The sequence below is a fragment of the Pinus tabuliformis genome, chromosome 4_2, assembly GCF_031772625.1.
Source record: "Pinus tabuliformis cultivar Carrire ecotype Pingquan chromosome 4_2, CPIR1, whole genome shotgun sequence".
In the NCBI taxonomy this organism is placed as follows: Eukaryota; Viridiplantae; Streptophyta; class Pinopsida; order Pinales; family Pinaceae; genus Pinus; species Pinus tabuliformis.
In genome coordinates, this window is record NC_142304.1 from 1,160,193,598 (window position 1) to 1,160,219,775 (window position 26,178).

Sequence of the window (26,178 nt, forward strand, 5' to 3'; positions counted from 1 at the left end):
TTCATAGTCTTCTTTCACAATGCACAAGTAGTGAGAATGAGATGATATGAGATACATACATACATAGGAGGAGCAACGAATTCTGGTCATAAAGAAGAGCAATACGCATACCTTGAGGAGGAGTGACATATATCATTTAGGGAGGTACATATGCCCTTGTAACTTATGCCATTAAGGAGGTAATGTAACATATGCATTAAAGAGTGCGTAAGAGGGATCTTTTGACATGCTTTAATGGGTGTGAGGAATATGCCATGCTTTTAATGAGTACATAAGAGAGAGTGTACTGTCTCCATTAAGATAGAGAGAGTAACATATGCATTAATTGAGGGGAGTTACAAATGGCATGATTGAGATACATGAATTTCCTTTTAATAATAATATAATAGTATCATAAAGGATAATAATAATAATAATATAGATCATTAAATTGAGATTGAGCTATTGGGATTGATTAATGATAAGTTAAGTGATTTTCCATCAACTATACTTGATTACCAATTGATGCAAGATGATTTACTATTTTTAGAAAGTCATACTTGAGATGCTAGACATGACTTTCTATTTTAGAAAGTCACTCCAGATTTGTCAAAAAAGAGATTTCAGATAAGGAAATTCATCCCTGAATTGTCAATTTTCAACAATGCTCTTAGGGAAATGTGATCATTGTTATGGTTCCTAAGATAATTTTGAGTATGCATGTGATTGATAAATATACTTGCATATATTTATAATTAAAAAAAACAATGTTTGCACACGAGAAAAACACCTAACTAGTTGTATATATGAAATGAGTATAGAAGAGGATTCATGAAAATAGACATGCGTACAATTTGACTTAAAACCAGTTTGCGATAGTTAAAAAAGCTTAAAGAAGGATCAATGGGCTCAATTTAAAACAAAATGGCCCTTTAGTTTTCAAAGCAAGAAGAGCTTTTTCTTCAAATTTCATCTAATATTTTGTATTAATCCTTATTACAACATTATCCTTAATTAGAAGACACTTCTCAGATCAAAGCGTATATGGAAAATGATTACAAGGAGAGTTGTGGTGCTTAAAGAGTGAACTTTAATGACCCACTACAGTTTGACTTCATAAAGTTAACTCAGTCGTATCCATTCCATAAAAAACAAGGGTTATTGATTAGAAAAATCATACTAGTGCCTTTCTCTAACAGACGGAAAACTATAAAAAAAATTAAAATAGCTTGTGTAGACTTCAATTAACAAAAGTTCGTTCCAAAAAATCTCCTTAGTGCCTCTCTAAGAGAGCAAACCATAAACTCGGTAAATACCTCAAGAGGCCTTCAAGGAACAAAATTCGCTTACATTTTACAATTAGGGATAATGTTTCGGCATTCTATATTTCATATAAAGCAGACACCACATCTGAGGTTTCGTTGTAGACCTTTTTCACAAACAAAAATCTCTGATACAAGTAAATTTGCGACATTTTTATCTCTTTTGATATGGTAATTCACATTTTAGAGCTAATTCAAAAAGAAGATTTCCGATTTTATTTTTACGATGATTTTGGTATGTCTATTGTGGTCTCTGAACATTCTGTTGTTTCAGAACCATGAATTGATGTGCCATTGATCTTGAGTAGTTGTACGCTCCCTTTATCATCATCTTCAGGTTTGTTACTTGATCTTTCCTTGGCCTTGGCCTTGGCCTTCCTCTGCCATACAGAGATTCCCTGATGAATATGCTCCTCAAAAATTGCCCTTTTGAATGAGGTACCCATCTGAGGGATAAAAGCAAAGAGCAACATGTGAATACTTTGACTCCAAAAAGTACTCCTTTCAAAGTAGTAACAGTATTAGTAAAACAAATTACAACTTAGGAACCAAATGATCAAAATTGGACCATAATTCACCTGAGTAACAAGGGCATAGAGTGGAAGGGTACTGTAGCTGCAAAGGACTTGAATAACTACCCTGTAGAGCATCAGACAATCGCATATTCAATTTCTGTCATGTATGGATGATATTCATTGTAAGCAAGTTCATTTCGGAAGCTGAAAATGTCTGTTCATCAATTATAACTTACTCGACTATAGATGATCACCATCACTCTATACCACTAACAAAAGAATTCCCCATAGTTATTTATAGTTGTGTCCTCTCTGAATGCCCTAATTGTGCATTAGAGGAATTAATTAAGTTGCATTTCCTCCAGTTTATATTACCTTTAAATGCTTACCATGAAAATAACAATGTTGCCTACAATCAGAGCAAGGGATTTGACGAATCCAAAGGGCAGGACTGATTCATGCTTGTTTTTGTTACCATCCCTTTTATGCATATTACTATCATTTTCAACACCTATTCAATAATATTTGAGCACATAACCACCAATTCACTTCAATATAAACTAGCGAACGCGTACCCGACTACAAGCCTTGGAATTATAAAGCCAATTTTCCCCATAATGCACGATCCAAAACCGTAAGTTGTCTGCACATAACATCCATCAAATACGATATGCATAAATTGTTGCATGAATGAACTAACCTCAGTAATGTAAAAAAATTTAAAACTTCGTTTACCACAGAAGACAAGATATTTAAAAAATTTAAAAACTCTGTTTACCACAGAAGACAAGATATTTTTTATTGAGAAACTTGCATCAATATAAAATATTTATTGAAATAAATATTAAAATTAAATTAATTAAAAATTAACTAATTAATTAATATATAACATATCACATAATTTTAAATAACATATAAAATATTTATTGAAATAAATATTAAAATTAAATTAACCTAGGATGGCATAAGGACACAAGGGCCTGGTTAAACTATTGGGAGATCAATGAGAATGATGCTTTGCAAAACATAAATAACATTAAAGATATTGTTACTTCTAAGTTCAAAGAAAAATTGTGGTGTGAGAAAGATTTAGCGTCTAAAAGAAAATTAAATTATTATAAGAAGGTCATCAACCCCACCCTTGAAGATCAAAAGTATCTCTCTATTCTAACTAGCTCAAAAAAGAAAATTAATATAGCAAAGATTAGAACGAATTCTCATGAGCTCCATAGCGAAACTGGCCGCTGGGTAGTTCCTAAAACGCCATGGATGGAAAGGATCTGCCATATTTGTGAGAATGGGAGCATCGAGGATGAAAACCACTTCCTCTTAGAGTGCCCAGCATACAACCACATTAGATCTCAATTTCACAACCTTTGTTACAATACTGACCTTCCTAGCCTTTTACAATGCCAAAATTATAGTGAGCTCGGGAGGCTTCTCTCCAAGCTTTTTGAGCATAGGAATAAAATCTTAAATCAAAATAAATAATTTGTCTTTTTAGGTCCGATAGATCATTATTTGGTCTCAGCGGACGTTAACCACCACCATCATCATCATCATCACATAATTTTAAATAACATATAAAATATTTATTGAAATAAATATTAAAATTAAATTAATTAAAAATTAACTAATTAATTAATATATAACATATCACATAATTTTAAATAACATAAAATATTTATTTATAAGTCTTTTTAGATAAAATTTATTTATCAATTTAATTTAATTTTGAATTCTAAAAAAGAAATAATTAAATTAATTAATAATTAATCAATTAATTAATATATAGCATATCACATAATTTTATATAACATAAAAAATATTTATATATAAATCTTTTATATAAAATTTATTTATTAATTTAAGTTAATTTCAAAAAATAAAATAAAAAAAATTAAATTAAATTAATTAAAAATTAATTAATTAATTAATTAAAAATTAATTAATTAATTAATATATAACATATCACACAATTTTAAATAACATAAAAAAATATTTATACATAAGTCTTTTAAATAAAATTCTTTTATTAATTAAAAAATAATTAAATATTATATAATATATATATATATATATATATATATATATATATATTTATATTGATTAAAAAAATTAATTAATTAATTAATTAATAAATGTAAATCAATTAAGCCGACATCATAAGCTAAAGATATATCTTTCTATTCTTCTATTAATAGCTTCTTAATTTTCTCGACTCTCTCTTATCAAAATACAGATCTTATTGCCCTGATGATGGACTCACCTAGCTAGTCCGAAACGTCGGTTTCATAAATTGCTCACAGGTTTTCCATTAACAAAAAACATAATCAGGTTAGCATCCATCCACCCTAAACTCTAAATGTGGACAGGTATTACTTTTGAATAAATTACCATTAAAAGAGGTCTGAAACAAATTGCTTTCCGGTTAATGCTTGGTTTGACGAGGAATGCAAAAAGGAAAAGAGAATGTGCAAATAGTCAAACAAGGATAACATAAAGCTCAAAGCTTACAAGCAGTTATTAAGCAAGAAAAAGGCCGACTTCATGGTTTCAAGGAGGGAAGAACTAATGTTCATTGGGAAAAATAATCCCAATTGACTTCAACAAAAATCTAAGCTGGAATGGTTGTAGAAAGAAAAAAACTTTGGGGGGATGGAAAGCATTTTATGCTTTTCAAAATAGGTGTAGAGAGGTAGAGTTATGGGACTGGAAAACCACTCAAAATCTTTTTGGGCTTCTAGTGATTCTGGTGATTCTCTATGGTTGTGAACTATGGGCCAACAATACATCCAACATGCAGTGGAGATAAATTGAGAAAATTTAGAAGCGTTTGATTACAAACAAATTTAAGATTAAAAGTGCAGTTCCTTATGATATCTTGTTAAGTGAAACAGGGACTGCTCCTATTGAAGCAATTTCTATGGTGCGAGTCTTAAGGCATTTAAAAAAAAATTGAGCAAATGGAAGAGGGTAGATGACCTAAGGTTGTCTTTAATGATAGATTGTGCAAGAGAAAAAAAACTTGGATGCAACAAAATAACAAATGGCTTAGTAAATAGGGTATTTGCTTGAACGTGTGTTTGATAAACAACAAAGAGATAAAAGCTTTTGTTATGGAAAAGTTCCACAAGCGTACTTGAGATAAGGAGCTAGGAAGAAAGAAAAATTACTATATTGAAGTGTTTAATCCCACTCATAGTCATCAACCAAAAGCATACATAGAGGCCAATATCTCTTGGAGAGCCAAAATTCTTACTGCTCAGTTAAGGACTAATTCTCATCAACTCCAATGTGAAACAAGGCGCTAGAAAAAGCCAAAGGAAGTGCGGAAGGAAAGAGTATGCTTTTTCTGTTCTTCCAAAAAAGTGGAAACAGAAAATCATTTCATTTTAGAATGTGAGGCCTTCAAAGACAACACGGAAATTTATGCAGATACGCTGGTAGCTAGCTCTTGGGATAATCTATTTAGCGATGGGTTTGTCAAGAAGTTTGGAGCATTTATTTTGAAGCTTCACAAAAAAAAGGCCGAATACATCAAGCAGATGAAGAAGCAATTTGTCCCATAGGCTATCTTTAGCGTAGTGGACGTTAAAATAATTTATTTCTTTCTATATGAAGTCTATATCTCTACATTTCAGGCTTATAAGATAAGATAATTTTATTAATGTCCAACAAAACAACCACAAATAGGTCAATGAAAATGCTAAGTACAAAGTGTCAACACACAATGGGACCGCAAGGCCACTCCTACAAAAGTCAAAACCAAATCCCATCTAAGATCTAAACCCTATGAACACAGAATGAAAATACCACTGAAAACACTGCAAAGAAGTAAGAACTACTCTGGTTTCCAATGCCAAAACCATGTTCAGATTGATTATCTAACTTTTCTATGCTTTTATTAAATCTGAATCAACGATCCACTCATTTACCACATAAATATTGTGTTGGAACCCAGAGTTTTATGCATGGAAGGTATTAATAGCTTCACAAGCAGCTAACATTTTGTTTAAAATCCTTCTTCTTTTTCACAAAATGTCTTAAATTTATGAAAAGATATTGACAAAGATCTGTATAGAAATACTGGAAAAGTATATACAGCAACGTTCATAATCTCCTCCTCAAAGCCAGATGAGATGAAATAGAGTCAGGATAATCAGTTGGGCCATGTTACCTGTATGTTTTCCATGGAAATACCATTGTAAGACCAACGAGATGCTAGTCCCAAAGCCCTATAGGGCATGTGATGATTATATAAATGGTATCCTAATTCCTAAGCCTTTTATTGTAGGCCATGCTTGGTCCCTTTAGTCCCCACAAATGAAAGAAAATGAAAAATTCCAAAGATGGATGGTGTTATCACCCCATAATTGCCCTAGGCTGGGAGAGAAACCTAGAGGTAACCACAAAACCACTTGCAAAGCTGGGATCTATCCCTTCTAGATTCAGAGAGGGATTTCTCTTTCTAATTTAGATTTATGTTTTAAGATATTAGGCTAGTTATTGAGTTCCGAGGTTGGTTTTTCAAAGATTTGGTTGAAAATTGCAGGGAATGTCCATTGGGCATGGAGTCGTGAGCCTTTGGGTGATCAAACACAAAAATGATAGATCAGTTGTAACAGGGCAGGATACACAAACTTTTGGATCTTTTAAAGTATCTGTGATGTGGATAGGATGAATATGATTTAACTTTTAAGTTCAATTTAATATAGAGCATGCTGGGATGAATTATATACTAAACATCAAAATGAAAACATTGATATTGTTTACAAGCCAGAGCAGAGTACACTTAAGCAAGTTCGGCCCTTTATCTTCTTGAAGCAATAGAGACAAAAAAACATATAGAAAACTGAGAAAATAACAAATTCACCTGAGAAAGTACATCACCAATTGCTTGACACAAGAATCTTGGAACAAAAACTGCTTGTATTATTGCAAATTGATCACTTCAGTACAATGCACAACTTACATCAAAATATGGCTTCTTTCTTCATACAAGTTTCGCCACTTCTTAAGCCTTTTTACAACATACTTATAGACTTTCTGCTAAACTACTTTCAGATTCCAAAAGGAATTCATTACAACAAATATTCTAACAAAATTACATATTTCTCTAAAACATAACTAAAAAATAGAAGCCTTGGACAAATTCGTTTGTCTGTTGAAATTTTTTAGGGAATTTGTTTCCAATTGTGCTCCTTTTTCGCTCCTTGCCTCTGCTTTTGTGCCAAAAATGTAGGTCTTCGTTTTATGTTTGCTTGACCAACTCCAATATTTGGTCCCAACTGTCTTCATGTGGGATTGAAAAATTCACCATGCTCCTAAATTTGTCATCCACTTCAGTGCAAATTTGGAAAGTTGGTCTATTTACAAACAAATGATGAATTTCGTGTTGTATATTCAAATCATGTTGCAGGCCTTGTAGGAAATCTTCTACACTAATGATTCCCTTTGCTTTTGCAAACTTTGATACATCTGCAGCAATGTTGCACAATTTTTCTTGATAACTCTCTAATGGAATCAATTTTCCATTAGAGTTTATGAGCTCTGGAAGTCCCTTTTCCTGTAGTGCAGAAAATTTTTATTGAATCTCTTTACTTGTAGCTCTAGCTCTTTGTATTTGTTTTCCAACTGTACCATCAAATTCTTTTTAGTCAAAACTCTTTTGACTTCCATCACTACTTATGTTTTGTCCTGGATATTGAGCTCCTCCAATTCTTCTCTGGTTTTAGAATTCAACATCCTGATAATTTTGTGCGCTTCTTCTGGTCTATGCTCAATGTCAGCTCTTGTCTGATCTACTACTATCTTCACTCTTCGTACCAATTCCTCCTGTTCAAAAATGATTTGAATGGAGGGCCATAAATCTATAATGTTGGCATTGATGTTATGCCAAATGCTGCTCTTTGCCTCCCCTAACATCTGAATGATAAAAGACTAGTCCTCATACTTCTGAATTTGTTGAATGAGCTTGAAGTTCTTCTACACTTCTGCCAAGTATGCATTATCTGCCTTTATTTTGTTCTCCTCCATCTTGGTCAAAGTTGCTATCAGTTTCTCTACTTCTCTGCTTGTTAATGACAATTCCCCCAAAGCTTGAGTCAGCCTTTCTAAGGGATTTGAAACTCATATCTGTGACAGGGGCTAAACTATATTCTTTGTTGTTGATGTACCTGTTGCTTCCCATTTTCCTTTTCCTTTAGTAGTGCCTCCATGTCTTGTATTTGAGCATTCTGCTCCACCACTAAAGTAAACAACTTCTCTTTCTCCATCTCCAAACTTGTGACTTCTTTGGTCTAGGGGTGTTCTGTAGTAGGGAGCTTAAGTTGTTTTCTAAGAGCTTAAAGTCAACATTCTTGATTTTAATCACTTCCTCTACTCCCTTGACATCACTAGGATCATATCCTAGTTTAACAACTAATTCTTCTAGCGTTATGATTCTAGTATCTTTAGCCATATAAGACATCCTCTCAATTTTGAGCTGTGAGTGCACATTGTTCAATGAAGCCTGTAATTTTGACACAACCATGGCAGAGCTGGTCAAAGTAGAACAAATCATTTCTCATGCCTACTTATGCAAATCAATTTGATCGATTGCATGGACCTGCTTAGTGTCAACTTAAAATACCGAGGCTTTATAATCTTCAACAGCCTTGGGGGTTGCAACTTTGGGCTCCAAAAACGCCATTTAAAATTGCCCCTTTTCTGAATCAAAAGCAGACAACAGCCTGTACTGAGTAATCGCAGTTTGTTTCCAGAATTATGAGTATGTTGAAGCTTTAAGAGCTTCATTCTTTAATTTGATTTCTCTATACCTAGCAAAAATACTTTGTTGTGGTGGAGCCTGAGAAGTAGAAGAAACAAGAGACTGAGTTATTTCTTCTATATAGGGAAGTGAGGTGGTTGGAGTGCCGTCAACACTAAAGTTGTCTGCTCCTGGGTATCCCTTTCTTTTGAAGATTCTTCCAGAATGTTGATCACCTGAGGGTTCTACTATATGTTTTGGTTGTGGACTGTTGATCCTTCTTCTTTCTCTTAAAAACAAGAAAATTTGCAGTGGGTGTCTCTGAGTTGGTAGGTGACATACTTTTCCTTGGCCTCTTGCTTTCTTTATCTTTAGGGATGAGAGTCAGTACTGATGACTGAGTAACTAGTTGTTCCTCAGCTTCCTGCAAGGTGTTTTCTACCCATTCCTCTTGGTTTGCATATTGTTCTATCTCGGGCCTTGGTGTATGAGTATAAGCGGTAAATTTTTGTTCAACCCTCAGCGTAGAGATTACTCCCAAGGGATCATAGGACCATGTAAAACTAAGTTTGAACTTCATCTGTTTCAAGACTATCTCCACCTTCTTTGTTGTTGCTCTAGAGTTCACAATGTAAGGGCCCACTTGTGCTTTTAGTTTGAATTGTGATGTTTTCTTGTTAGATACAAAATGTAGCTCATCCATATTAAGCATCTGTTTAACATACTCTAAAGAAAATATCCTCACTGGTACAAACATGGGTAGGCAATATGGAGGGAGTTCACATCCATAAATCCTTATCTCTGTGTAGTTTTGGTATAAATACTAGTCTCCAACCTTTGACTGTTCTTAAAGGTGTAAGACTTTCTTGATTTTTGGAGATATCCTTGTTATGATGTTACTGCATAACATAGAGAAGTGTGAAGAAATTGGTCCACAAAATCTGTATAGGTGTATTCCTTTCCTTCTAATCAGTGAAGTCCAATGGATAACTGACAAAGGGTTGCCCTGCTCGTCCATCTTCTGCAATTGGAATTTGAATCTATCTGCCTAATAATATAACATGAGATACACTAACACTGACTGATACTTGAATGCTCCTTCAGCTTTGAATTTCATAAACTGCTCATGGATGGCATTAGATAAGAATTTACTGTAATTGAACAAAACTGAAGGCTTTTGCCCTACTAAGAAAACTGACAGGAATCCTAAAATTACTTCATCTACCCATTGGTTTGAATTGTAACCAAGCAGTCGAGTGACCATTGAATTTACTTGTTTGGACATTTCTAGGAAAATGGAAACAGGGTATGGGGGGTTTTTTCTAGGTAAGTCAGCATTTTTAGGGAGGAAACACTCAAAAATATGAGCTCTTTGTGGAAAGGTAAGTTGTTTGTATAATTCCATCAATGAGTCTGCGAAAAAGGGATGCAGAGATGCTTGGGGATTTATTTATAAAGCCTAACAAATGCTTTCGGGAGATACAGAGAAGATAGTTTCATTGTTTTGAGCAATGATTGGTTTCTTGCTAGGGAGGTATCAGAGGTGGCACCAAGTGGATAACTCAAGGAAGAAATGGGTTTGGGGGAAAATGAATTGGGGGAGAAAGGATTCCCAGATGCTCAAATCATCGCTATGGTCGAGGTATTTCTACTTCGCCCAATTGTGAAGTTCGTATAAATCGAACTCACAATCAGTCTCAGCAATCTTGAATTGGGTGTCAATCAAAGGTATTTTGTCAAGGTCTGGGACTGGGGGAATCATCGGGATTTCTTCCACCATTTTTCCCTTTCCCTTCTGCGTAGACATTGTGAACTAAGGATGATCAAGAAACGGGTCACCCGGTTTGCAATTTGAATGTATCTCGCTGGGATAACAACTGACAACAATGCTTGCTCACTGTAATTTCACCCTGCAACTACCTGCACATAGAATAAGATCATGAAAGGGAAGAAAGGTCGGCCCCTGTGGTGGTTTATAAAGGGAATGGTGAGGGATTGTAATGGAAAATTAACCGTTTTAGGTGCGGGGGAAAAACATTAATTCGTAACGGATCAATGTAGCGGGAAGGATTAAATGCCCAACGTTCAATTGGTGGGTAAATTTGAACGTTTGAACAGTCAGGTGGTACAGAGAGATGTTGATGTGGAGAGGGATGAGGTGGCAGTGACCTGGAAGGCAGAGAAAGGACAAATGGCGCGGGGGAAATAGGTGGAGTTGACGTGCGGACGCGCGGTTCTTCAGGGGGGGTGTGAGCGGTCAACTGTTTTGGGAGGGGACACCCCGAAAAAGCCCAAGAGTTGACACGTTGCCTTCGGAGTTTTGGCGGAATCTTCTTTTTGGGACCCCCCCCCCCCTTTTCCGTTAACTGTCGAGCGTGCCGAGGGTCCGAAAAGTCCCTGTCGCCGTTGATCCTGGCAGACGAGATCTTGACCATCGATACATGCACCCATTTTATAACAACACAACAAAAATGTCATATCATGCCAAAAAAACATTTTAACCAAAGTTTTTAGATAATACAAATTTTTCTAATTAATTCGAAAAGCAACATTTTAACTGGCTTGCTATAGGGGGCCTTTATTATATATATTTTTAAAAGTTTTTAATCTTTTATTTTTTTATTCCCCTTTTATTTTCTTTTTTCATTTTTCTTTTTCTTTTTATTTTCAACATAACAATCTTGAAATGATAAAATAAACATTTACAATATCCCAATGGGATAAACACTTATTGAAAATACATGACTCCTATATTTATAGGACCCTAACATTGGCTCCAATGGGGACGATACCCTCCCTGTGAGGTGTCAAGAACACCGTAGATTAGTAGCCTTCTCCATTGGGAAAATAGGTTTATCACCAAACTGAGACTAACCTCTGTAAACTGAAAAATCAAACAAAATATAGCAGCAACTCATCTGAACTTAGGGCCTTCACTCTGGGCTTCAATTCCTGATGAAAAACCACTCACACTTGTAGTATTTAAAATATTAAAATGATATATACAATGATGTGTTTGTTACTAGTTGACTTCAAGTGAAATAGTGCTTGAGCAACCTGCCATTAACAGGTCCTCTGGGCAATGTTTCTCCAGTGAGATCTTCCAACAAAAATGCATGAGTTCCACAGACAACTGCAATTCTGTAAGGGCCTTTCCACAAATTGTCAAACTTCCCATGTTTCCCTTTCTCTTCATTCCTGGCATCCCACTTTAAAAAAATATCATCTAGCTGAAAATCATCTGCTTTAATCCTCCTGTCATGAATTCTCTTGAATGACCTATGTATTGTTGTAAACCTCTTCTCTAGTCTGTTGCAAATGTATCAATTGATTGATCCTTCTCTGGGCATCATTTGGTTTTTCTTCCTCTTCCTGCAACAATTTCAACACTGGAATTCCTAGGGAAATAGGAAAAACTGCATCCACTCCATAAACCAATTGGAAAGGTGACATTCCAATTGATTTCTTTGTGCTTATCCTATCAGCCCATAGGGAATTTATTAATTTCTTGTGCCAGGATTTCTTGTTTTCTTGTAGTAGTTTCTTTATGATGTTCACCAATGACTTGTTAGAGGATTCAGCTAACCCATTTCCCTAGGGATAATAGGTAGTAGAATGACCTAACACTATATGATACTTGTTACAAAAATCAATCATCCTTTTTTATTTAAAAGTTGCAGCATTATCTGTAATAATTTTGTGGGGACAACCAAACCTGGAGAGAATATGGTTTTCAATGAACTGAATGATGACAAAATTTGTAGCTTGTCTGGTTGGGACTACTTCTATCCATTTGGTGAAGTAGTCTATTGTTGTTAGGATCCACTTGTGTTGAGCTGAAGAACCTGGGTGAATTTCTCCAATAAAATCCAAACCCCACTGCTAGAAAGGCACCTCCACTAAGATAGGCTTCAGGGGTAGAGGTAGGAGTTTTCTCTTGCCTTCAAAAATTTGACATTGATGACAAGTTGAAGCTTTTTTATGAACATCTTCAAACAAGGTAGGCCAGTAAAAACCCGCTCTCAAGATTTTGTTGGCATTGGCTTTCCAGTATAAATGTCCTCCACAGTCACCTTGATGAAATTCCTCCATGACTTTATCTGCTTCATCCTTCAATAAACAATTCAGCAAAATACCTCCAGCATCCTTCCAATATAAAGCTTGATTCAAAATGCAGAACTTTACAGCTTTTAGTTTCATAAATCTAGCCTTGGTTTTGGTCAAGCCAGCATGGAGTCGCCATATCTTGTTGTTCATCTAGAGAAGCTACAAAATTTATGTCTAGTGCATGAAAATTTGACTCAGCCATCAATTTGGCTAGTCCTTGACCTTTGATGAGTTTAGTAGGCTTTATTTCAATGTCATATTCTAAAATCACTGCAATCCATTTTCCTCTTTTCCCATCTAGATCAGTTTGAGTGAGGATATCTTTTACCACTGCACTTGGAACGAAAGCAATTATGTGGGAATGTAGAATATACACTCTGAAGTCCTTCAAAGCCTTTACTAAAGAAAAAGCTTGTTTTTCCATGATATTGTACTTCAAGGAGGCATCTCTTAAAGCTTTGTTGAAGAATGCTATAGGTTGTTCATGTCCCTCCTTGTTTTTCTGCAACAAAACTGCTGCAATAGTGTGCTCTGATGCAAAAGAAAAAATCATGAAATCTTTAGTAAAATCAGGGCTAATTAAAACAGGAGCACATGTCAAAGCTACTTTCACCTCACTGAAATATTTTTTAGCCTCACTATTCCATTTTATTTCAGTATCCTTCTTCAACATGTTTGTGATTGCTCTCAAAATCTCGGCTAGGTTTGGGATGAATCTTCTCAGAAAATTTATCCTGCCAATGAAAGACTGAATTTCTTTTTTGTTCCTGGGAGGATCAATCTTCATTATGGCTTCAACTCTGCTAGGGTCTATTCTGATACCATCCTTTGAAATAATGTGACCAAGTAGTTTTCCTTCCTCTAAACCAAAAAGAGACTTTTTGGGGTTCAAGGAAATACCATATTTCCTGCATTTCTCAAAAACTATCCTTAAGTGAAGCAGGTGATCTTCATCTGTTTTGGAGAATACAATAATGTCATCTAAATAAATCACAATAAATCTATCCTTCTCATCTGTGAAAGCAATATCCATTGCTCTCTGGAAAGTGGCCCCTGCATTCATAAGGCCAAAGGGCATCTTCACATACATAAAGGTTCCCCAAGGTGTTGTGAAATTTGTTTTATGCTGATCATCAGGATGTACCAGAATTTGGTTATATCTTGAAAAACCATCGAGCAAAGAAATTTTGTTGGAACCAACTACTTTCTATAAAATATGATCCATTTTAGGTAGAGGGTAGTTAACTTTGTGAGACACTTTGTTCAGATTCCTGAGATCTACACATAGTCTTATTTCCCCTGTCTTGTTCCTTGTTGGCACTAGTTTTGACACCCATTTTGAAAATCTTAAAGGCACAATGATTTTGGCATCAAAATGTTTTAACCTCTTTTTCTATCAAGGGTAACAAAACTGGATTTACCCTCCTTAATTTTTGATTGAGAGGTTTTTGGTCCTCTTTGATGGGAATGGTATGTTATATGATACTGGTATCATATGCCTTTAGATCTTCATAACCCCAAGCAAACACATCAGAATATTCTTTTAGTAGATCAATGTACTTCTGTTTTTCGTTGGAAGGCAAGGACTTAGACAACTTTACAATCTTAGGATTTTCCTCAGTACCTATATTACAGTCTTCAACCTCAACTCCTACAGGATCTATCTTTGGCCTTTTAGCCACATCATTAAAATCAAACAACTCTTCTAATGGTACCAAACCCCCCGACAACACATTGTCTTTCCATTGCAAGACCTCAAGCTCTTCTAGATTTTCATTAGTCTCGTTCAACACTATTTCATTCATATCATTATCTACGTTGTTATCTGCATCAATATGTACATTCTCAAATTCTTCTTTTAACTACAAAAAGTTTTCTACCTGCTTATCACTACCAAAAACCTGCCAATATCTAATGTTATCTGGGACAGCTGACCTATGCTTCACTTCAACCTCAAATTTTCTATTGGGATGAAAAGGCATCTTACAAGTACTAGTTGAAGTAGCCAATGCATCAACTAAGATATTTTGACCCCTAGGAATCAGAGATAACTGATACTCTGGGAAACACTGCAGAAAATCCAAGACAACATTTATGTAGGCCCTTAGTCTAGGGTGTTTAGCCAAGTACTCACCTTTGATTTGATTAATGATGAGTTCTAAATCACCATGTACATATATCTTTTTAGCTCCCGATCTCTTCAAAAGTTATAGTCCTAAAATCAGTGCTTCATACTCAGCTATATTATTGGTGCATTGGAAATTGAGCTTGTAAGAATATCCCTTTGCTATACCTGTTTGTGAGTTTGAGACCCAAACACCTGCCCCTGCTCCTTCCTTTCTCACTACCCCATCAAAATCCATATTCCATAGGGCTTCACCCTCTTCATCTTCTTTCCTAGCATCTAATTTCATCTCCTCTATTTTGCTCAATTCAGTTTTCAAGTCTGACACTTCCTCTTCTGCACATATGTCATTATATAGAATGAAGGAATCCATATCTGAATGTACAGAATACAGGGGGTAGTTATTTGGTTTGTCTTGGTTGCTTACCATATATTTCATTAATGCTTCCCTGTACAACCTTCTCTGTTGACCAAAAATAGGAATAGTAGCATATGTCATGTCCATCTGCAAAGTACCCTGTAATTTTTCTCCCCATGATCTCGATAGCAACATTCCATATTTGGGAGGTATGTCTGCCACTACAATATCCATCACCACACTCTTTGCTGGGATTTGGGCCAAAGTCACACATAAATCTTTGATGAGACCTAAGCATCTTACTTTGCTAGAATCAAAAGAATATAAATCTTTGTAGGGTCTTGTTATATCTAATCCTAGCTTTTCCATGATGACTCTAGGCATAAGATTGTGCGAAGCACCAAAATCAAGCATGGAATTGTGTAGAATGTAGTCATGGATGTTCAAACTGACATAGAAGGGTGGCACACTACCATCCTGAGACTTCCCTTCAACTTCAGGTCCAAACAATAATTTAGGTTGGTCATCAGTTAAGTTGACTGTGTCTGTTCCCTCCCCTATTTTTAATGCCTTCATGACTTGAGATCTATATGCATTCTTGTTAATCAATTCTATCAGAGGAATAGAAATTTTTACCTTGACTAATTCATTTTCAATACTAAAAGACGTTTGAGGTTTCTCTACTTCTTTGATACTTACATCGTATTTTTGAGAATCATCCTTTGCCTGGCTAGTGGAAGGGGCATCACTCTGAATCTTCTTGGGAAGGTTTCCTGCAGTCTTCTTACTTCTCAAATTGTACTGTTTGTGTACCTCCATGATAGAATTTTGGTATCCCTTTTTATAATCATCTGACTCTGCAAGGATGACTTATGGCTGTGATAACAAGAATAGATCTTGTTCCTCCTTAGTTAAGAAAATATTTTCTATTTCTCCTTCCCCAAATAGATTTATCTGATTTTCTTCAAGGTCCTCAGCTATCTCAGCTTCTTCATTTGCATAATTCTCCTGGAATGGAGGTCTAATTTGTTGCTGATCAACTAGTCCTCTTTGCTCTCTCTGTTTAATTTGGGGTAGATTCATCCTAAAATTAGGATTTCTGATTTGAGGACCCCCTTGAGTTTCTCTTGGTGGACCCTTGTAATCAAACTTATCCTTTCCATCATTCTTTCCATGGTTTTAACTAAGGTGTCTAACTTTGTATCTGATGAAGAAGAAGAAGGCTCTTCTTTGATCGTGACTCTTCTTTCAGCCTTTAACCTTGCTCTCTTAGCCAATAAATTTGCTTCCACACTAACAACATTCCTTTGCATTTCCTCTAGGGTAGCAGGATTTCTCTCCCTCAGTTGATAAGACATATCTACATCAAAACCATCTGAAAATTTGATAAGATCTAGCCCTAGTGGAGGTTGTATTGTTGTTGGAATAGAGTTGTAAACATTATTGAATCTCGCTCAGTTGATAAGACATATCTACATCAAAACCATCTGAAAATTTGATAAGAGCTAGCCCTAGAGGATGATGTATTGCTATTGGAAAAGAGTTGTAAATGATATTGAATTTAGTGCAATAATCTTGAACTGTTTCACCAGGAGCTCTCTTTATACTCTCATATTTGGCCAAGATTTGAAGAGGATTCTTCTTTACTTCCCACCTTGTGAGAAAAATTCGATGAAATTGTGGGAGATCTGCAAAGAGCCTTATTTTTACATCATCTTCATTGACTTCTTGTAAATTTGAATAGTCATTCATTCTATCTATGCGTTGTTGTGTTGTCATTGGCCCAGTGCCATCAAATTGAGGTATACAACTATGATAATCCTATGGCATGGCATGAAGTTGTCCTAGTAAGACAAGAGGGGCATATCGAGCTGCCATGACTGGTAAATGGGAGGAAGATGAAACTACAATTGATGTGGATGTTGAGGGTGGTAAAGAAAGTGGGATTATGATCTGCTGAGTTGGTATAGAAGTAGTAAAGACGGTAGATGAAATAGGGACAGTGGAAATAAGAGAAACCACTAGAGGGGTGGGTGATGAGGCCAAAAAAGAAGAAATAGTTGATTGATCAGTAAATGATTTCTGAGCAACTAGATTCAATTCAGTCACCAAATCTTCAAGTTTATTAAACTGTTTTATAACATCTTCATCAGAATCTGAAATTTCAGGTTGATGTGTTGAGATATAAGGTTTCAAAACATTTTCATCAAAAGCTGTCTCAGGGACAAAACTTTCTGACTTGGTTCAGAAAAGACTGTGCTCAAAAGGTAAGTCAAATTCAATATCCTCTACAGTTATGAAAGTTTTAGGGAGAGAATTAACTCTGGGCAAAGGATTATTGCTTGCTTGGCTCTTAGTAAAACCTTTCTTCCTAATAAGTTTCTTAGGATTATTTACAATTTTACGTGGGTTAGGATTTGGATGGGATCTAGTGTAGATCTTTCTGGAAGCCACATCTTTAATAGATTATTTACAGATAGATATATGTACAAATCTAGGTGGAAAAAGTTAAAAACAACCTTAATAGCCTTTATTTCACAGTTACACACCGGAAACAACTTTGAGCTTTGAAAAAAAAGTGTTTACCGGAGAAATAATATAGCTTGTATCAGGTTATGCTTCCCCAGTATGGTCGTTAGAATGTTATCACTCCATAATTTCCCTAGGCTATGGAGAGAAACCTAGAGGTAACCACAAAACCACTTGCAAAGCTGGGATCTAGCCCTTCCAGCTTCAAAGAGGGATCTCTCTTTCTGATTTAGATTTATGTTTTAAGATATTAGGCTAGTTATTGAGTTATGAGGTTGGTTTTTCAAAGATTTGGTTGAAAATTGCAGGGAAAGTCCATTGGGCAAGGAGTTCCTAGAGAATTGTCGCGAGGCACAGGAACAAGGGAAAACCTTCCACTATGCATGGCTTCTGCTGTCCATAGTACTAACGGATGAGGAATTGCCTGAGGACAGCCAGTTCCCCATAATTGCAAGGGATCTCTCGGAGGCCGTGAAGTACGATTCGTTGTGAGCTACTAAAGACGCGCACCGCATTTGCAACAGTAAAATATTTTGGGTGTTTATGGAGATGAACATCAGGATGGGGATTAACCGCAAGCCGTAGTTATCACCCATTGTCTACAACAACCTACAAAGTTTCGTAGAGTTTAAAGCGAACTTTCATCACATCTACCTCAGGGCACGCAAGGACCCTACAAAGAAGTGGAACGAACTACCATATATGGCCACAGATGATGTGATCTTCGACGTACTTGAGACGTGGCCGCCGGAATGGCACGCTCCAGACATCTCCGCGGTGGAAAAGTCTGCTGCGCAGAAAAAGGAGGAGGAGGCAAAACTACGCGTGGCACAATTGGCGAAAAAGAGAAGAAAAGAAGCAGCAATAGCAAAGGCACAAGAGGCACGGGACGCTGCGCAGACAGCAGAAGGTCGCAGCAGAAACAGAGCGCGAGGGCCAGAAGTCACCTTCGCCTGAGGAGGAGCAAGAGATGGAAATAGAGATAGAGGAGGGCAATGCGGACCCATAGACAGCGTCGACACAATTGAAGCGCCAACGCCCAAGAGAGCAGGTGGGGTCGTGCAAGAAGGTAAAAGCGTCTAAGATGTCTATCGATCTGATCACCCTTACCGAGGGGGATCTGCACGATATAGGAGAGACGGTGTGCAACGTCACCACAGAGGCCCTCCAGAACTTTGTGAAGGAGAATCAGATATGTTGGGGGCCCTCCGAGCACAAATTCAGGAGTTGCAGGTGCACACTCCTCGGGCTGGTACTCTCTTGACCAGCCTCACAGTAGGCACAGTTGCAGCCGAGGAAACGCTGCGCATTCGTACGACCAACACAATAGTGTTGCCAGAGGGGGCACTAGTTACAACAAATGAGGCCAACAAGCCTACGGTCAGTACGTTGAAAGGAATAGGGATCAACATGGCTGCGCTCCCTCGGGAGACGCTCTATGTTCTGCAGGATGGGATTACCGCAGAACTATGGGCTAGGGAGAGCCGCGCGCAAAAGCACCAGCAGAGGTGCGCATCCAGAGGTTAACAACAGGGGTGGGCGAGGCGCGAGAAGAAATGGCCATGTTCAGCTGGAGCTGAACCTCCAGATAGCAGAGCTGCGTTGAAGGCGCAGCCTTCAACTCCTCCAGAGGTGAGAGAACAACGCACCAGTGCCATTACAACGAGGATGGAGGAGATCAGTAGTGCAGCAAAGGACTGCACCAAAATGTTGGAAGAATCGTTCGAGGTCCTCACCACTCTGTAGGAGGACCTGAACATACAGCGCTTAGAAACAGAGGCGCTTGAGCTACAACAACAGTATGACAACATCAAAGGGACCGCATAGACGGTGGCCCTTACACAGAGGCTCGCACAGATGCAACAGGCCAAAGCGCTTAAGGAGCAGGTAGACGCAGCGCGACATAGAGAAGCAGTTCTAAAGGCGCGCGTCCAGCCTTGGATCGATGTGGTCTTCGTTATCAAAGCAAAAATTGAAGGCAAGCTCGCATAGATGCAGGGTACGCGGAAGCAGCTACAGGGAAGCAATTCATATACCACAGTCTCCGAACAACGCGTCCAAGAGATGCAGCAGGCAACCGCTCAGTGCACTGCCGACCTTGCAGCGGTCCGAGCAGAGTTGGGAGGTCTCCGCGCAAGGATCTCTGCACCGACAGAGTGAATCGAGGGCGAGTCACGATGTTTGTGTTGGGGGCCTGTTGGGTACAGGATCCCCCAAGGCAAGTTTTGGGGCTTAGAGCCCAAGTTTTGACTAAGTCTAATGTAAAGACTCCACGATGTGTGGGTGCGGAACGCAAAGATTGTAAATGAGTCAAAGGGTTGTTCGCCCTCATTTTTGTAATGTAATGTCGGCTTGAGAGATCTACCCATGGTCCGCGGACCATGGGATTGTATAAATAGAGTGAGGCTCTAAGTTGTAAAAAAAAGAGAATCAATGAAATAGAATGGAATGAATGACAATGAATTGAGTCTGATCTAAGTATAGGGTGAGTCGTTGGGTCGTAGAGTAGGAGAAGGCTCTGCAGCTGAGTGCGCAGAGGCCTAGTAATCCACAACTGAGAGCGCGAACCCCTGCAGCTGAGTGCGCAGAGGCCTAGTAGTCCGCAACTGAGTGCGTGGACCCCTGCAGCTGAGTGCGCAGGGCAGGTTGAGTCTATAACCGATTGAAGCAATAATAAAGAGAAGTTTTACATTATTTCTGTGTATCGTTTCCTGTTTTATGCTTTGAAGTATATTAGGCATGAATTGTAAGGTTACTGTTTATTTGTTGCGCGAACTTATATGAATATGTTGAATAAGTGAATATAAGATAAAGTATCTGTTTACACGAAGATAACTAACTATTATAAGAAGATAAGTAAGATCAACTGTTTAACTTGGGGAAATAGCGCAGATCGCTGCTCTAGCAGCGCGAGAGCTCCACGGCCCCTGGTTAGGGCTGCGCGAAGGCGAATACAACAGGGCGCGAAGGCTTCACAGGTCGAGAAAGTGCGTGAAGTAACTTGCGCGAAGGTATTCACAGTTGGACTAAATCGACCCCTCAGACATCTAAAGGGTGCGGAAAAATGGTTCCAACATCCCTCCATACTGCTTCGGGTGAGACCTCAGTCCGCGCTCTGCGAGCTGTTGCCGAAAGGGCCAGTAGTACAGGGATTTGTTTGGCTAAACCGAACTTGGGTCAGGGCCCATCAAGCCAACAAACCACATCACTCAAAGTATCATCAGTGGTTGGAGTTTCATGTGGGGGAGAGAGTGCTTCAGAAGAAGATTCCAAAGATTGATCCAGTATAGGAATCCCCCATTCAAGATGTGGAATCTAATTATCAAATTCTTGAAATGATTTTGCATGCCTGAATCTATCCAAGTGATCAAATTGCCGCTCAACAACATTGTCAGCTTTGGAAGGTTCAAGAAAGATTACATCTCTAGATACAACAAACTTTTTATTAACTTCATCATAGAGATGATATGCTTTGGAGGTATTTGAATACCCAAGAAGATACACTTACGACTCCTTGCACCAAGTTTGTTTCTATGTACTTTTGGTATCAAGGCATAACAGGTGGAACCAAAGACCCTAAGATGCTTTACCGAAGGAATGTGGCCATACCACATTTCATAAGGAGTCTTGTTTCTAATAGCATTAGATGGACATCTATTCTTTACATATATACATCACATAGAACTGCATCAGCCCAAAACATCAATTTTACATTCTTGAATAACATCATGGAACGTACCATATTTAAGATTGTCCTATTCATTCTTTCAGCTACTCCGTTCTATTGGGGATTATAAGGCACAATTGTTTGATGTTTGATCCCATGCCGACGAAGATAATTTTAAAATTCATTTGAACTGTATTCTTTTCCATTATCAGTGCGAATAGAGCCAATATGAGATTGTGCATTAATTTCAATCCATGCATGAAAGTTCTTGAATGTTTGAAAAGCATCAGATTTGTTTTTCAATAAATAAATCCAACACATTCTGGTGTAGTCATCAATAAATGTCATCATATATTTATCTCCATTCGCAGAAGGAACAGGGATTGGAATACATAAATATAAATGAATGAGTTCAAGTTTTCTATGTGCTCTGGAATGTGAATCATGAAAACATTGTTTGTTATGCTTCCTACAATGCAAGCATCACATTGCTTAAGTTTCCTAGGAATTGTAGGCAAACTAGTAACACCATTTGTCTTCAACAAGCGAAGGTTATCATAGTTCATGTGTCCAAATCTAGCATGCCATAATAGACTTGATGGAAATGTACCTTCATCATAATGAGAACTATATGAGAAATTTTGTGCACGAGCAGAGGTACCTTGCAGCTTGAGAAGTCTTTCTTCTATCTCTGTCATGACAAGTGAGTGATCTAATGCTTTTCTTACCTCAACATTGCCATCAAACATATGAATGGAGTGTCCTTTCTGGCAGATGAGTGTCTCCTCAATTGTGGGAGATATAAAACATCATGCAGAAGAAATTCTGGAAGACCAGGGAATTTGTTATGAAACCAGTTCACAAAAAGATAGAAAAGAGAGATCCACGCCTTAGAATTCAGCCTCTTCGAGGGGGCAACCTCCTTTACATTACATAAATGAACAATTCTTGTATGATACAAATGAAAAGACCTCCTTTCTATATATAGGAGTCTAAGGGGTTATAACATAATTAGAGCTGACATAACAATAATAATGTAAGGGCACAATAATAACAATAGTGGGCTTCTATGGGGCACAGTAGTAACAATATGGGCACTACATGGGTACATCAATATAATAAGTGGGTTATACTAATAACAATAAGGGGTTACACTAGTAGTACAGGGGCCTAACATGCTCCTCTCCTTCAAAAAGCGTTGTCCTCAACGCTTGAGTAGTTCTTGATGTTTTCGTATAAAATTCTTGTCCTCCCATGTGGAATATTCAGCGGGTAAGTTCTTCCACTTGATGAGATACTCTGAAATAGATCGATTTCGTAGCTGTCGGGTTCTTGTTTCTGTGACTGCTCCAGGTTCCAATATGATTTTTCCTTCCTCTTCAATTTCTGGCAATATTTCTTGAATTGGGATCTTTTGCAACTTTTGAATAAGTGGCCATACTTCTTCGTCCTTCTTCCATTCATCCCTTGCTTCGTTTATCCAATCTGGTTGGATAATATAAATAGCACAAAACAATGCTTCCACATCCTCATCCTTGAAGAGTCTTCCCATTCGGTAAGGTTGCCATTTTTTAAGTGCATGTAGTATTGCCAACATTTCCTTCTCATAAATAGCTTGCTTGAGATGTAGCAGTAACAATACCCAATCACCTACATCAAAACATTTTTCACTACGATGTTGATCTACTTGTTGTTTCATTTTATTTTGCACCGAAGTGGCGTTATCCTTTAAAAGTTGGAGAACTTGCTGTTGATGCTCAATGTGATCTTTCTCTGCTTGAACCTTTTTCTTCTTGATATGTCCTTCTATCTTTTGAGGAGTGGTAATTTCTTCCAGTCCTTTACAAGATATGGTCAGATTCATTTCTTGATGCTCAATGTGATCTTTCACTTCTTGAACATTTTTCTTCTTGATGTGTCTTTCTATCTTGATACTTTGAGGAGTGGTAATTCTTGCCAATGCTTTACAAGATATGGTCTGATTCATTTCTTCTTTCTCTGGGGTGGTATCCTGGCGTATATCCTCTTCTTTTGATGTTTCTTGATCCTTTTCTTCCTCCTCTTCATATTCTATGTAAAATAATTTCTTCTCAGCACACCTATGACCTTTAGTGCATTTCCTATCACAATTGTAACAAAGCCCTTTTTCTCTTTTTTCTTCCAATTGTTGTGGTGTAACCCTTGTAGGTTGTGGAAGGCTGGGAGAAACAACACTTTCATCTTTATAGTTGTGAGGGGTATGCTTCCTGGTTTCCATAATTTTTCTTTCCATTATGTCACAAAGCCCTTTTACTCTTTCCAATTGTTGTGGTGTTGCTCTAAAGAAGGTGTTGCTCTTTGTATCCTCATAATGTGTTATCATTTCCTCCGTGAAAATTGACCACGTAACAAGTTTTTTACGAGAACAAAGCCCTTCATACCATAAAATTTGATCTGGTTCTAAATATGAAGATGCAATACATACCTTTTGTAATAGTTGTACACCATGTAGATCAAAATATTTCTCCATCTGAAGTATCCAATTTACCGGATCCTTGCCATCAAACTTTCTCATCTTGCTTTTTCTTGATTTTGGGAGCTCGACCTTGAAACGACTATAACTCTGTACTTTTGGATCTTTAAGTTCTGAAATTGCAACTTGTAGTAGCCTTCTGTGTCCTCTTTCCAATGCCACTAGTCTGATCCAAATTGGATTCTCCAAGAAAGAGTTATGCACAATCTCCCGCAGTGACCTGATTGTAGACTAGTTCAGTAGAGCGCACTTGTATGAAGTGCCACGTGTCACTGTTTCAAGCTTTGAATCTGAAAAATATATAACCAAAAACTAAAGTCCGTCCTCTTTCTGTACCTTCTTACGAAATTTCAATCCGATGCCCAGAAAGAAAGTTATGACGATTTTCCCCAGGTCACCTGTTTTGAGTGTAATTCAGGAGTCTGCAAAAAGACCAACTTCCTCAGCTCATATCTCCGAAAATATCGCGCAAAAAGCTCTGAAATTCAGACCCAAGGTTCAGAGCGATTTCTTCTCAAATGGTTTTTTTTTGCGACTTCTGAAACATCACAGAAAAAAAAGTTATAGCGAAAATGCCATGATGACCTGTTTGGAGCAGCGAAACCCTAGAATCCAAAGCTCTAATACCAAATGTTATGAAACCAGCTCACAAAAAGATAGAAAAGAGAGATCCACGCCTTAGAATTCAGCCTCTTCGAGGGGGCAACCTCCTTTACATTACATAAATGAACAATTCTTGGATGATACAAATGAAAAGACCTCCTTTCTATATATAGGAGTCTAAGGGGTTATAACATAATCAGAGCCGACATAACAATAATAATGTAAGGGCACAATAATAACAATAGTGGGCTTCTATGGGGCACAGTAGTAACAATATGGGCACTACATGGGTACATCAATATAATAAGTGGGCTATACTAATAACAATAAGGGGTTACACTAGTAGTACAGGGGCCTAACAGAATTTGAGCCTGATTGTGCCAAGCCCTGATGGCTTGAGTTTTGATTTGTATGCAAAGTATATTGCTCCATCAACATTTTCAGTAAATTCTTCAAAAAAATCTCTTCTAATGTCATGTGGCAAGTTGCTCCTGAATCAAGCAACCAATCATTTTTCCAAGAAGCAAGTGAAGCATTAAACAAGTCTTCAGTTACTCCAATATTACAATGTGCCACAACATAGTGAGCGGATTCAGGTGCTTTACCTTTCTCTTTTTCATTGGTTTTACCTTTGGCTTGATTTCTTTCCTGCTCAATTTTGTCCCAAGGCAACTTGCATGTGGATGCATCATGTGATCCATCTCTATTGCAACGTATGCAATGAAGATCAGACTTTTCTCCTTGAGAGTGTCTGCCCCCCTGCCTCTGAAATTTCTTCTTCCTCTTCCTCTTCGACCACCTCTTCCTCTGGAAGAATCTTGAGCATGATTCTTCTCTCTATGTGCAAGACACACAGCTTCTTCAGAAGACTAAGGAGCTGTCTTCTTCCCAAAATCTTTCTCTCTCAGCAAATTTATTCACAAGGGAGTCAAAGGTAATTTCTTTGAGGTTTCCATTTGCTTGCAATGACTCAAGATAATTTGAATAAGTGGGATAAAGTGCCTTGACAAAAGATATCAGAGGAATGTCTAGTTCAACATTAGTGACTTTGATATCATGCATAATAGATTTTACTTCTGATGCTAGAGCAAGAGGATCATCATTTTGTAATTCAAGACTGAACAATTTAATCATCAATTGGACAACTTCAAGCGCAGAGTGTGAGTCATAGAGTTCCTTCAACTTCTGTAAGGCTTCAAAAGAATTTGAAAATGGTGAAATATGGCAACTCACCTCTTCATTTACAGATGTTGCAATCAAGGCATAGGCATTGTTGTTCTTGTTTTCCCAAATGGCGAATTCCTTGTCCGAGGTAGGCTTTGCAGGTTCATTATCTTTTTCTTCTACACAAACTCCTTTTCATAGCTCATTGAAAATGAGAGTGTGTTTGATCTTCCGAGACCACTCAGGATAGTTTTCCTTCCCAGTGAGAACCACTCCCGCAATAGATATCAATGAATGCATTTTAAAGACTGTGTACTGTGTAAAAAATATACTCTGATGTCAATATATCAAAAAAATTGCACTCCTAGTGGTAAAAAAATGCAGTTCTAGTATAAAATTGTAATCTGGTATATATGGGACAGAGGTAATATTTGGGGGAGTTGTTATAAGGGGGAGGTTGTATGTGGGGGAGGGAGTATTTGGGGTAGGGAGTATGTGGGGGAAGTATTAACCGGTGGGGAGAGCGGTATTAAGGTATGCATTTAT

At 37.4% G+C, this 26,178-nt stretch overlaps 1 protein-coding gene across 4 annotated transcripts in view; it reads right to left on the reverse strand.

The window, feature by feature from the left end:
- Nucleotides 1-1,189: 1,189 nt before the first annotated feature.
- Nucleotides 1,190-26,178, reverse strand: part of MLO1 (Seven transmembrane MLO family protein) — a 344,076-nt gene continuing 319,087 nt past the window's right edge. For 3 of the 4 annotated variants that reach the window (XM_089424734.1, XM_089424735.1, XM_089424733.1), the window contains 3 exons: nucleotides 2,392-2,459; nucleotides 1,880-1,940; nucleotides 1,190-1,747 (listed from right to left, as the gene is read on the reverse strand). In XM_089424734.1, coding sequence (XP_089280860.1) covers nucleotides 1,523-1,747; nucleotides 1,880-1,940; nucleotides 2,392-2,459 — 354 coding nt within the window. In that variant the 3' untranslated portion in view covers nucleotides 1,190-1,522. Of the gene's footprint in view, nucleotides 1,748-1,879; nucleotides 1,941-2,052; nucleotides 2,138-2,391; nucleotides 2,460-26,178 lie in introns of all 4 variants that reach the window. The other variant, XR_016259154.1, reaches the window with a different exon arrangement.